At 34.5% G+C, this 14,839-nt stretch overlaps 1 protein-coding gene across 1 annotated transcript; it reads left to right on the top strand.

Moving 5' to 3' along the window:
• Positions 1-414: 414 nt before the first annotated feature.
• On the top strand, positions 415-4,709 carry LOC105331618 (uncharacterized). The gene is made up of 2 exons (XM_020068663.3): positions 415-512; positions 968-4,709. Exon 2 carries the CDS (start codon positions 975-977, stop codon positions 2,628-2,630), a length of 1,656 nt encoding a protein of 551 aa, XP_019924222.3. The 5' UTR covers positions 415-512; positions 968-974; the 3' UTR covers positions 2,631-4,709.
• Positions 4,710-14,839: the final 10,130 nt, after the last annotated feature.

Raw genomic sequence — 14,839 nt, 5'->3', positions numbered from 1 at the left:
ATTTTGGAAGTTCATAAATGCCTAAAATATTTAGTTTTTAATCCAATACATGTATTAAATATAAGTAACAATATGTGTCAAATTGTTATATATATTATAGGCTTTTGTGAAAAGGAAGTAAGCCCCAAGAGGAAATAGAAGATGGCAGAAGTCTGGTGATTAAAAGAAATGAAAACTTTATCTTGTTTGTTTATTTTTATTGCTTATTGCTTATTTCATCTTTTAAAAGTGTACATAATTAAAAAAAACAATACCACTATTTTGAGCCTTGTTTTACCTTCAAAATACACGAAAACCAAGACCCCCTGCCTCAATAATTTCATTCACGCACTCCCCCCTAAATACAGATCCTGTATCCGCCCCTGGCTTGTATGACTAACGGGAAGTAACTCTAAATTATTTAATATGCTGTCAACTGACCGCATAGGATCAGCCATGTTTAAGCCGTAAATTCGTGAGAGCATTTTACAGAAATAGAAATAGAAAATACTAGTATGTGATACAGAGATACGGTAAGATATCCTTATTTTTTAAATAAACCACACAAAAACATGTGCAGTTTTCCATATTTTCCTCAACAAAACATACATTACATATAGAAATTTACTTTCGATCTAACTTTATTGTATTCATGTTTGTACATGTACGCATTCGCTTAATAGAGTTTCGGTCCCATTTTCAGATGCTTTGGGGAAGTTATGTATTATATTTATTGCTTCCCCCTCCTCCCCTTTCTTTTTATATCGATTCATTTATTTCTCAGCGTTCATTATAACCGTTTATTTATAAAATACACCTACACAGTAAACCGCTCTCGCATGTTAAATGTTTTGTTCCAAAAATAACATGCTACATTCTGCACTGATGAAAAAATCAAAAGGTATAAATAACATTACATCGCTTTTGTGTTTTATCAATGTATATTAGCATTACTATACAGATTTGAAGTCTTTAAGGTATTTTGTAGAACAATTATGGATCCCCGTTCTACTGCGCAGGATGTACACCGATGTGGCCTTTGTGAGACCGCCATGGTACACAGCTACTGTGACTTCTGTCATGTCAACCTATGTATACCTTGTATAGGCAAACACATCTCGGATGGGTATCATAAACATGCAATTGTGTCTTTCCAAGAACGAAGATCAACCTTGATCTATCCGAAATGTGGAACTCATGAACACAAAAAATGCAAACTGCTATGCAAGAATTGTGCCAACAGTTATATGTGTTCTTCATGTACTGCATCTGAACAACATAGAGGCCATGTATTTGTAGAAGTTTCGCATGCTTACAAGACACAACAAGAAATTGTTAAGATTGATAAAGAAGAATTAGAAAACAGTTTTTCCCCGATGTATGAAAAAATTGCACGCGATTTGGAAAATCAGCTTGCCAACCTGGATGGAGGATATGAGAAAATTACAACAACAATGTCCAAACAAGGAGAGCTATTGCACAGAGAAATCGACATTGTTATTAACAAAATGAAAACTGAAATAAGCGAGATAAAAGTAAAGCACAGAGATACTTTACAGAAACACTTAGATGAAATCAAACAGATACAAACTCTCATAAAAGTGACATTTCTGACCTTAAGGGACCTCGAGAAATCCAATGAAGTATCTTCAACCATTGAGTACAGCTCTAAGATCAGAGAGTTCAGAAAACTTCCACCCAAAGTTAAGGTATCACTGCCAACATTCATTCCAAAACCTATAGACCGAAACAAGCTATATACTTTTGTTGGAGAGATCACCCCATTAGCTGCTGTCACAGAAGAAGTTTCATCTCTTAATCAATCCAACACTCCATTCAGTGGATTAAGGGATGAACCGGAACTTGTTGCCACAATGCAGACTAAATACAAAATACTATACAATGTTTCATTTTTGGGTACGGACAAGATATGGACACTTGGAGAAACCAATGACATCAAATGCTTCAACATCAATGGTTCTCTTCTCCAAACAATTAAGACAAAATCAAAGAAATGGCCGAATGATATAGCTGTTGACAGTAATGGGAATTTATTGTACTCTGACTGGTCAGCAAAGACAGTGAATAAAGTGAAAAATGGACAGACAGAAGAGTTGATCAGATTACAGGGATGGAGGCCTAGTCAGCTGTGTGTCACCTCTACTGGTGATATCCTGGTTACCTTGTACAGTGATGATTTAACTCAATCCAAAGTTGTCTGTTACTCGGGATCTACAGAGAAACAAACAATTCAATTTGATGATAAAGGTAAACCTTTGTACTTTGGGTATGGTGGACTTAAATACGTCATAGAGAACAGAAACCATGACATATGTGTAGCTGACTTTGGAGCTGGTGCAGTAGTAGTGGTTAATCAGGACGGAAAACTCAGATGGAGATACACCGGTCAACTCTCAGTTACAAAGAACAAACCATTTATACCCTGGGGTATCACAACAGACAGTCAGAGTCGTATCCTGACAGCAGACTGTGACAACAATTGTATCCACATTCTGGACCAGAATGGACAGTTTCTTCGTTACATTGATAACTGTGATCTGGAGTACCCATCTGGTTTATGTGTGGACATTAATGACAATCTGTTTGTGTGTGAGTACAGGAAAGGCAACGTAAAAGAAATCAAATACTAAATAGATGGACACCAATGTTTGTGATTATAAAGAGTGACATTGCGCTTTTAAGCAGATATAATTATGGGGTGTTTTTTTTATTATTAATTTACTCAATTGATCACTATCAGACTTACAAAATATTCAAGTTAATAACGCAGTTTGATTTCTTTTGTATCTTAAAATATTATTATGATCTTTTAAAAATATTTACCTAAAATTTCACAATTACAATGAGTGTTTACGCTTTTTAATGTTTTTATCCGTAAGATAATTTATTTTACGTACATAACGCCTTTTAATGCAACAAACAGCATAGTTTTAGAAGGGGTCGGGAGAATCATCCAACCATCAAAAAAAGCACGCCAAAAACCCAAGAAACTAAGAAATCATCAAAATCTTAGTCCGCGGTGGAGGGGAAAGAGAGAGAGAGAGAAAGAAAGAGAGAGAAAGAAAGAGAGAGAGAGATTTATGCTTATTAATTTAAATTCCTTATTTTCACTTCGATTTTTAAGATCTCCCAAAAAGTGGGTTGGGGGCATCTCCATGAAATTCAATTTTCTATTTGTATATTTTTTTTTAAATCTCCTGCAAGAAAAAACCAGTGAGGCTTGTTCATCCACCCCCCCCCCCCCCCCGATGCCTGATATGGAAAGATTGAGAATTTTAATTGTAATCATTTATTAGCTCATGCGTTCAAAAGTCAAATTATCAGTATCATTTAGTTTGAGATCAACAGAGGAAGTGACAATGACGATGGAAGAACAAGACTTAAAATAAAAAGTCTCATTTTCTTCTTAAAAGAATGTTTTTGCCTTTCATTAATTGCAACATGCAACAAGGTTTCATTGGTTTAGTTTTCATTACTTGCCAATAATGATTCAAAAATTTTTTACTTAAATTCGTCGTTCTTTTTTTTCCCTCAAAATTCTCATTCTATAACAGCTTCATCTATTTCTTCAACTTCAGCAAATGGTTAAAATTTGGATCTTTGATATTACATGTATCACATAAAAGTTTTTGTAAACCGTCAACTTAGGTACCATAGATCGGCATATACAATTCAAGAATACGAGTTATCTTTCTTTGTCGCACTTTATCCATGCATTAATATGTTCCTGCCACATTAATAAATGTCGTAAATATTTAAAAACTATCATGAATAAACATATGAAATGGAAAGTTTGATAAATTGCATTATGTTAAAATAACACAGCTTTTTCCAATCCCACCTTATTGACAATATCAGTGTGATTTTTAAATTTTGAATTTTCTGGCTGGGTGTGAATACAAAATCATACCATGTCTCGTTGTAAATTCTGTATTTACTGTATTTCTGTATGTTAATTCAAAACTTACAACATGACATCAGTATAGATGTGGTGGTTATATATCATTAAAGGAATATAAGAATATAACTTTGCAAATGCGGTTGATAAAAATGATAGCACAATTAATTTAATCCTTTCGTTTGCTGTAAAATGGAGTTTTTGTTACAATGTAAATAAATCTAATTATTGGGAATCAATATCATCAAACTTAAACCAGAAGCTTGTCCTGCTGCATATTTCCTCAATGTTTCGATTACCTTCTATATATACATGTTTATTTATTACTAAAGGTATTTTATTATTAGTATAGAATGTATTAGAGGGAGACCTGCCCCTCTGTACATCTTTGTGGTAGGTTAAAAAAGGACAGTGAGTGTTCAAGCTAGTCCTACCGCAAAATTGATTAATGTTTTAATTACACTGAACAAGTATGTTCTACAAATAAACGTATATTTATTAGCAAAAATATTTTGCGACCACCACTAATTATTTGAAGTTTATGCTTAATTACAATTTCTCATACATTTACAAATGTATACATATTTATATATATATATATATATGTGGCATTGTGTGTATATATGTCTCGTATGTTTTTCTCCAATCGAAAATTGTTTCAAGATTACAATCAAAAAGATATTTTTGTTACCAGAACGACCAAATAAAGTTGAAGAAAAGTTAACGTTGTTATGCACTGTATCTGGTTCTACATGAATATGTTGAAAAAGTCATTTACATTTTTACTTCCGAAATTACATTGTTGTTCGCATAATTAATATATCATAAGGCAATATAGCATTTAAATTTGGGCTGTTTATCCCTTGCTTATTTTTAAAATATTGGTATCATAAAATAATGAAATCGTTATTTAAATAATAATTAAATCATACGCTTCATAATACACACACTTTGTTGTTGACCTTTTTTCAGCAATATACTGGTGCGGGAAAATAGGCAATAAGCAAATCTATCATACAATTTTTAACAACCAAGGAAATATGTTGCTTTAAATTCAAACCAGCAATGAAATGAATACCAAGTAGTTTCTACAGGTCTGAAGATCAACGCCATATGTTATAAACATGGAACATTCCGCCATCACTACAGCGTAAATGACAGAGCGTTCTTTACAATACACGACACGAACGAAGACAATGTCAGTATTTCATCGGACCATGTATCTTATAGCTAGGAAAATGATACACAGAGATAAAGAAGATGTAAACACCAAGTTGAAAGGGATACAAACAGATGTCCTGACTTTGCTAACATGTTAACTCGGTGATTCTGGTCAGTTCTTGTAAGGAGTGATGGGTGACTTTAGTCAGGGGGCAACGTTAACAAACAGACGGCATCGTGGGAAATGCGCGTGCTTTTGTCCTTTTTGCACGTGCATTGTTATTGTATTTTTGCGCAGACAATGGGTACGAACTGTGGGTGAACTTTTGATTGGAGAAGTGTAATGGTTAAATTAGGCCCCAGTGGATAATTGAATCATAAAGGAGGATAATGCAAAAGAGAGGGGAGAGGCTTCTGCAATATTGTTTTATGGTGTATAATGGTAGAGCATTCAATTTTATGTTGCTAAAATAAGGCATTATTTTCATCCTACAGTGGTATAGCAACGGGACTTATTGTTATCCTACAATTATTACACAGAAGTATACTAAATGTGTTAAATTTCCAAATTCCATACCTGTGTTATATCAGTTACCGGACAATGCATGATGCTGCATATTTTTTTTTTCATAAAAGTGTCACGCATTGTACATATAAACCTGTATCCGGATAAAAACGTGAAATGTGTTGTGTTGTGTTTGTGGAATCACTTTATCTTGATAATTTTAAGAATCCTTTCATATGATTGTCCATTTTTGTTATAAAGAATCACGGAAGACAATTCATGAATAATAAAATTACTATCATCTGTCAAACTGTTCTCTTCAGTCTTGATTTAAAAAAGTTAGTAAGTTGATCCGTCCAAACAAAAAACTCGATATTTATTGCATACAAAAAGATGCAAAAGCTTCTGGAAATATTTAAACAAAATCAACATGTTAATCTCCACACGATAAATTAGCCAGTTACAGCATACACATGATGGATAACTTCTGTACCCTTACTGAGGTGTCCTTTTAGCTGATGCCATTACGCTAGCCAGCATCTATTAGCCATACAGTGTTACAGTAGCCAGTCATTTATAGATTAATTAACCATTGAAGTTTAAAACACGGAAGTTCCTCGAGAGATTGGTTCCTCAACGACCAGGTTTCTGCCCAGCGCTCACACAGCGTCCACTGCACGACTTATTCACCGCGAGAGATCACTGTCCTTGCGCCGAGGGTCATGATTATCAAACGGCTTCTTCACGCCTTTTATCAATGTAGCACAAATCAAGCATTAACCTGCTAGCTGTTGACAGCGTCTAAATGCTTTAGACACCTGCTCTTGTGTTCCAGAGCACACCCAATAATCGGAGGGAAAAATGCTTATTGGCTTCTTTTTTTATCTGAATTGATTTTTGTTTTGTTTTGGTTTTTTTTTAGCTGTCGTTCCAAAGATCAAACGTAAAAAATCCTCCCGTTAAAGGTGATGAAATCAGCGTGCCTGACTCATTTATTGATTAGTGTATAATTGAAGGTCCATTAACCCGCCACTGATAATGTTTTTATGAAAATATGGCGCCTTAGAGAAATGATGAAAATAGTAGAAAATCTCTAATACCTTGTTGTTTAAGTGGTTTTTTTTACAATACAGGCTGATTTTTGTCGTGTTTTCATTTAGCAGTAATACATATATAATATCACACATTTACATTCATGTTTTTAGAGTGACTTTAAGATTCATGAAGTAGGGAGGATGGCGGGGGGGGGGTGTCATCTTACTTCTTTTATTAGCCTAACAAATACCATATATGTAGCATTTCCGATATGTGATATATATCCTGTTATTTATTTCGTCCCCGGATTTGCTGGACCGGGGGGGGGGGGGGGGGGGGGGGGTCATGCGGGGGTTAAAACTTCAACACTACAACCTGCGAGATATTGTAGATATGTCCTGTCAAGAGTATTTAATATATCAATAAAAATCGGATGTTCGACGCAAATCTTTTTGTTACTTTGCATAATATATTGTTTTTAATTTACTTTAATCATTTAATTCTATTTATTTATACAATATGTTTTTCTTTCAATGCGTCATTTTATTAATACTGAGATAAACAAAAATTTCAACATCAAACCTACATGTACTTTATAAACCCAACTTTCCACAGAAAAAAACAATACAATATGTGTAAAAATAAATCCTGACATGAAAAAAGATATCTTTTTCACCCAAACCCCCCCCCCCCCCCCCCCCCCCAAAAAAATAACAGCGTAAGGAAAAATTATCTATCGCGTCAATGACAACACTACAAGTTTGATATCATTTGATATATTTTCACTGATCCACTTATCTATATCTATCATGGCGTATTGTTTCGATCAACAAAGCCTTTATTGTTTCTATCAACAACACGTCCAGTATTTGATGAGGACGGCAATACTGACCACCCACACTGTGTAGGGATAGTACGGTCTGTATTGTAGGAACCCCAGGGTCGATCGGTCACTAGAGAAACGGCTTCAAAGGGTGTTATGTTTTGATGCGGATTAAGAAAACCTGAAGGTAGTAAAAGGTCGGCGTCCTCTTGTTTGTTTAAGGTTACATATGACACTATTTTTTACCCAGTGTTCACGATCCATGCAAATTGTTCTAATGGGCAATTGCAAGTATATACATGTAGGTATTGTCCCCAAAAAGTTTCTGAGAGGGTTCTTCCCAATAATTACGAGGAACAGATGAAATCTGAAAAAAAAATTCAGTTACATATATATGAAATGTAGTAAAACTGTTTGAAAGTGAAATAGAAAAAAATGCCAGGGGATCATTACATTTTATGCCGAAAAGCTATAGATCGATGCTATAGGCCTAAAAACTCCAATATTCCTCTACTCTTAAAAGAGTGTTTAATATTTTTGCGAGGATATCATTTTTCTTGTTTCGAAATTTAGGTATTGTTACATGTTTTGCAGTTGTGTTTATACCTTCAAGTGTTTGAAATATCATACGAACATGCACGTTTTTATCCAATTATGACGACAATTATTTGAATCGTATCTAGTTTCTTCAGTTGAGATATTTTGTCATTTAAAAGCTGTTACCTGATATTGCAAATCGTATTTCATGCGTTAAACGGAGGTCCTATACTGCATTTACTGAAATATTGCATGTGCTTTATTTTCTATTTAACAGATAAAAGATCTTAGACTAGACTTGGTTTTCAAGTTTTCAAGGTGTGGGATTAGAAGACATGATTTGATTGAGGGTGTCAAGAAAGATAGAAAGGCAAAGTAGTACTAGTAAAAAAAATCAGTCGATTTTGAACATGCTGTAGTGAAAGGCATTAGTTTGTTCACCTGAAGACAACATCATTTTTTCTCAGTATATGTTATACATTTATCTTTTGATTTTTGCATTTTTCTTTAACCCCCCCCCCCCCCCCCCCCAACAAAAAAACCTACTTGTTTCACAAAAATAATGTCAACTGATAACAGAAAAGATCAAAAAAAAAATAAACAACCGCCTTGAGTTTTACTTTTATATCAAATATATACATGTATATTCAAATAAACTCTTAATTTTGTATCCATATAGCAAATAGGGGTGGGGCAAAACGGCCTGCCCCCCCCCCTACTCTCCGTCTTTTTTCAGGCAACCGACCTTTTTCGTATATTAACATTGAGAATTTATCGAGTTTGCTTGGCGTGAAACATTTTTCGGTAGTTTATGATGATGGCTATAGTTATCCTTATGTAAAAATGCAAATTTCCTCTGTCTTATTTATCACTGTCCCTGAAAAGTAATGTACAGGAATACCATTAGGATCAACAGTCCATAAAATAAACCCATCAACAGAATGAAATTCAAGGTGAGACGATGAGAAAGTCGCCTACGGCGTAGAGTTACAGATCACTCCTCCGAAATGGTGTTTGGAGAGTTTAAGAGAGACGCAAAAAAAGGTTGATAAATACAAAATCTCTCTCTCTCTCTCTCTCTCTCTCTCTCTCTCTCTCTCTCTCTCTCCTACATATATTTATTTTTGCTTCCCTTTAATACAGTAGTGGGTAGCTGCAACTGACTCGTATAAAATAGGACCCGGTAATGAACCAGCATACACACACACACACACACACACACACACACACACACACCGAATGCAACGTAGAAGAAACCCAAAAGGACACCTTTTTTTAGAATTCTCCATTAAAACATGACTTATCTCTAAGTGTTTTTTTTTTCATTTGTAATAAAAATAAATATATTCGAGTTGCTGTTGTGTTTTTGGTTTTTATGTAGTAAATTTCATTTTTTAATAAAAAAAGAAAGAAAAAGAAAATAGGTGAGCTTTGTGCAAACATGACAGTAGACGCTGACTTGCAAACAACTTTAAAAAAAGAAAAAGAAAATTAATCAACATAGTTTTCTTTTCGGTTTTTTAAGTTGTTCGCTAGTCATGTATTGTCTGTCATGCATGTCTGTGCAATGCTTATACCTATTTTCTTTTTTATTCAAAGATGAATCTACCTAGATAAAAAAAAAAGCTTTTGCTTTTTGTCTTGTTTTATTTTGTTAATTACTTGTACATACATGTAATATTGCATGAAGAAGCAAAATTATGCTTCAGAATATTTCGGATTTGGACGGCAGAGCGTGACTTTCTCATGTTAAATCGATTATCTATATATATATACGTTCACCCACTGAAAGCTTATTATTCGTGAATCTTATCAAGTTTGACGTTACGAACATAGAAATTATTTGCACAAAAAAAATGTTCGTCTCTATTTATAACAAACATACTGCTCTAATTTTTTCCGCCTGCTTAGGCACAAAAACGTAACACATATGAGATCTGGAGAGAGAGAAAAAAAAATATAAATGATATGGGAATCAACTCGCCATTTTTGAGCTCAAGCTGAGTGAAGAATTCTTTTTTTTTTTCGTCAGAGGCTGAAAACAGCTTTTGCCGGCTTTGAAACCAGGTGCAAATTGTAATTCTACAGGAACCGGGCAAAAATGTCACGGAATCCTAGAATATTTGTTCCGGGTTGTTAATGTAACGGATTCTGTCTGTCTGTCTCTCGTTCTAGAAAGGTACATCAATTCTTTTGATAAAAAAAACGTGTAACTGTGCTTGCTTGTGTTCATACGATATAGCTTCGTGTGTGTTAACTTTGCTGTTCGATTGTCCTCCCAACGGATTTTTTTATTTTGGATCTCCTGAAAAACTCTTGATCAAATCAGGAGAACTTTGTTTAAAAATATTGATATTTTTGTCTGTTCGTAAGATGGACGAATTGACGAGGGAAAAAATGCAGTTTTGGATTTTAAAAAAAATCCAATATTAATAACGCTCCAACAAATATTTACTGCTGTATTTGTTTTCATGACTACAGTGTAAATTTTGTATTTACTGCCACCCGGCAAATTCAATATTTACAGCAAGACAATAGATATATACGCTTTTAGACAAACTTTATAATTCTAAATATACAAACTTTATAATTCTAAATATACAGGTGCTGTCATGAGAACATTGCAAGCAGAGGCACCGATATAGGTAACGAAGGAATAATAAGCTGACCACTTTTTACTATCTGGGATTAAATATAGAGTATCAACGGCCACAGCAACACCCCCCCCCCCCATACACACACGCGCGCGCGCGCACACACACACACACAAACACACATCTTTTTTTTTCTTGATGAAATTCAGATAGGGATGCGGAATGTTTTATAAAAAAAATGGTTTTTAACACAGAACATCAACAAGTGCGTTTTGAGTCTGACAATGCTTTGTAATTGACAAAGTTTAGGGCGTTTTTTCTTCTTTTTACGGCACAGAAATTATTTCCGTTGTCAATTCTTTTTATAATTTGTTACACAGAGCGCACTTCGCGAAACAGTAAACATCGCGCACTTTGGGGCCACTGGTTATGAATAGCCCTCTATTTAATATTGAAAAGGGTCTTTTTTTTTATAAATCAATTGCATGCAAGTGCAAAATATGAGTCGTTCTTGTCTGTTGTACTTGACAAATTTTTCTGTGTATAAAGCTAGAGATCAAAGGATCTTGGGCATTTTTCTGCACAATTTCGTTTCAGATTTGAGTTGAATAGCAACCGGACGCACTGGCAATAATGACACACTAATCATCGAATTAATTCAGCATTTTTAAAAATTGTGGAAAATTGTCTCGGTTCACATATAGGGCCGGGACATCTTGATAATCGTAAATTTTGCTGCAGCTAATCGTAAACATACGTTAGATTAGGTCGCCATTTGCTATTGTTATACTTTCATGTTAAATACTGAAATCTGATTGGTTAAGACGCAGTTAATAATATTTACTATTACCCTCAGCGTTAGCAACGCACTTGGCAACGGGTAACATTAAAAAATATTACATGCGCGAAAATTATGCGCGTACGGTTCGCTGTAGAATTCACGTTATTCCTATATAAAAGCAGTAAAATTTTCTTTAAAATTTTAAAAAAGACATTCAGTATAACAAAATAAATAGTGCCTGTTTGGGAGGATAACAGTTGAAATTGACACCCCTCGAAAACCATTGTCAACCTCCGCTTCGCGTCGGTTGACAATGGTTTTCTCGGGGTGTCAATTTCAACTGTTACCCTCCCAAACAGGCACTATTTATATATTGTTAATCGCCATGGTCTGACGGATTTATGGAATAATATGACCATTTCTATCGATCTTATCAAAGTAGTTTCCCCAATGTCCTCCTGTTATATGAAGAAAAATAATTAATTCCAATCACTTCTAGCTGGTTAATTTTATTTTTGTGAAGGAAGGAAGTCACCTCAAAATGACTTTGGAACACGGCAACCCGAGAAAACTTCAGTCACTGCGAAAATTGTGTTAATGTATAGAGGCCAAAGAATGAAAACGGTTCTTGCCACTCAATTATCAAATTGAAAACAATTTCATTAATTAATACTCCAGAAATAGTTGTTTTTTTATGATGCATTGATTCAATGTTTTCAACAAGATCGTGTAATATGGTCCGATTGGTTTATCTAAAAAAATATATTTTTATTGGCTAAAAGTTATTTTGTTTCTTTATTATAGCACCCAAAGGTCACGGCTAAATATATCGTAACTCATATACTAGTGCAATTTTAATGCACTCGAAAAGCTAATTCTATACTAGTTAGTTGTTTATTTTGAGAGAAATTGACAAATCTTTTGACAATGTATATCTTATATAAAGAGGAATACATATATGTTCGTGTAGTACTGACAGTTCACTATTCGATTGCGAAAAGGCCAAAATTTCAAAAAGTAGTGAAGACCACCTCACCAAATTTTCATGGTGGCAGTGGTATACCACCAGTAGATGCCCCTGAAAATTTCGAGCCCCAAATATGAATTCTAAATTTTGAATTGCGAACTGCGTTCTAGATACATGTAGAACGCAGCTCACTATTCAGTTACATATAAGCCCGATTCTTAAAAACTAGAGATAGCTGCATCACCATATTTTCACAGTGGTAGTGAAATACCACTAGTAGATGCCCCTGAAAATTTCGGCCCCCAAATATGAATTCTAAATTTTGAATTGCGAACTGCGTTCTAGAACGCAGTTCACTATTCAATTGCGAACTGCGAACTGCGTTCTAAAAACCGATTGCCAAAAGCACGTCTCAACAATCAGATATAGCTCTGAATGATTCTAAGGGGGACAATGAAGGTGGATTTGGCATGTATAATGTATACTCTTCTATCATCATTAAAACCCAAAAAGATTTTTATTATTTTACAACTTGGACCCACCATACTCCCCACCCCACCCCCTCTCACACCCCCCCCCCTTCCAAAAAAATTAAACCTGGGTTCGACCTGGTGTCGGACCAGACAAATTTCTTTTTTTTTCGATTTCGGAGTCACTTATTGTTTACCGTATATTCGGTATTTTCGCGTGTCACAAATATTGCGAAAATGGAGGAAATGAGTAGCTTTTTTAATCTGCGTCAGTCATTTTTTGCGATTTAAAAATGTTCACATAGAAAATAATATAGAATATAATGTCTGCATAATCATTTATTTGCGATTTATAAGTCATCTCGGAAAAAAACGAAAATTAGATCACCGCGAAAATTATCGGATATACGGTATTCCCTTTTGAGAAGTGGACAGGGATAACCTACATCCGTGAAAAATGTAGGCTACTCCCCAAAAGAGAATAACTTATTGTTGATTCTACTACAGTTATTGCCGTGATCAAGGAGATGCCGCGGACATTATTCTCCAATATACCACGAACGTCATCAGTAAATTATCAGATCAGAAATACCTATTTGTCTCGCACTGATCATGAAAGTACAACTTCAAACCGTAATTTTTTTTAAAATCATGTCAATTTCACGTGTTAGTTCCAGACAAAACGATGTGTATTGCCTCAAATGTTTATTTTTAAGAGATCAATGCGGCTGTTCCTAGGACCTCCCTAGCACATTTTCACTGCATGTTTTTACATAAAATATATAACGTGTAGTAGTAATTATCGTATTAAATTGCCCTTAAAATATCAGGAACATGATTCAAAGATATTTTATAAATAAGTAAAGAGTATTAAAAATCCAAAGAAAAATTCGGTCGTCTGCATGTGATTCTTTTGATCGATACGCATGTAAACATTACTAACAAAACCATTGGGGTTACACGGAACAGCTGTCAAAATGACCTAGATCGTCTCTCTATAGGAGAAATGATCTGTAGAAATACTGAGCTGTTAGTAGAATAGAAATAAAGTTCTTGTTATCGTGAATGTTGCAGGATAACCTCCTCGGTCTCGAAATGTTGTTTGAAATATAAAAGCCTCGGCTAACGCCTCGGCTTTTATATTTCAAAACAACATTTCTCGACCTCGGAGGTTATTCTGCAACATTCACGAAAACTCGTACTTTATTTCTCAAGTATTAAGCTCACTCATATACCGACGCTCAAAAATTATCCCAATGACATCCTACCAGAATATACATTTTTGACAATCTTTTAAGCAGCTGCATGAGGACTAATTTCTGAAAAGATGTGTCCATTGTTCTTGCTATCAACATCATGAGAGTAAAATATAAGTTTATACCAAGAAATTATAAGAACATCTTATACAATAAAGCCATCGCAAATTAAAACTAACGTGCTAGAATCACTTAACAAGAGACTTTTGGTAGTTGTGTCAAACAGCATTGTGACGTAGGCCTGCATGTCTATTTCATTGCCTGCCACTCAGCCATGGCTCTTTGAAATCAACAAGATTTGTCTGACTTTTGAGCTAAGGCCACGCAATCGGTGCATATTTCACTTGAAACCGCGTCATTTTAACTTATTTTTTACGCAAGAGATAGATAGCTACGCCCTACTGAAAGTCCAAGGTCTTGTTAAAATGATTTTAATGTGTGGGAATACTGGTAATCATTTTATGGTATGTTTAAACACTAAGCTGGACGTTTGTCTAGATCATATCATATTGTGTTGATATTCAGACTAAAACTACGCCCAAATCGATAATAAGCTTGTGGACATTTTTCTATTTTATCATTATCATTTTAGCTTTTGTTCTGCAATTTGGTTCTGGGTTTTTTTGTGTGTGGGCTTTTTTTTATGTCACAACAATGCCTTTTTAAGTCTTATTAGAAAATGAAATGAAGGGACAGTTATGTCGTTCTAATTTTGAATGTGATAGTCGAAAATATCTGCGTTTTTCTGACTTTCTTTTATTAAAAGAATGTTGATGTTTTACTTGCCAGGAAACTTGATACATGCATGTTTT

Source organism: Magallana gigas, chromosome 4 (assembly GCF_963853765.1).
Source record: "Magallana gigas chromosome 4, xbMagGiga1.1, whole genome shotgun sequence".
NCBI lineage: Eukaryota > Metazoa > Mollusca > Bivalvia > Ostreida > Ostreidae > Magallana > Magallana gigas.
This window is presented reverse-complemented; position numbering and strand designations above follow the sequence as displayed.

What these genes read in the sequence shown, in the direction of transcription:
- LOC105331618 (XM_020068663.3), top strand. Translation starts at nt 975, where the DNA reads ATGGATCCCCGTTCTACTGCGCAGGATGTACACCGATGTGGCCTTTGT.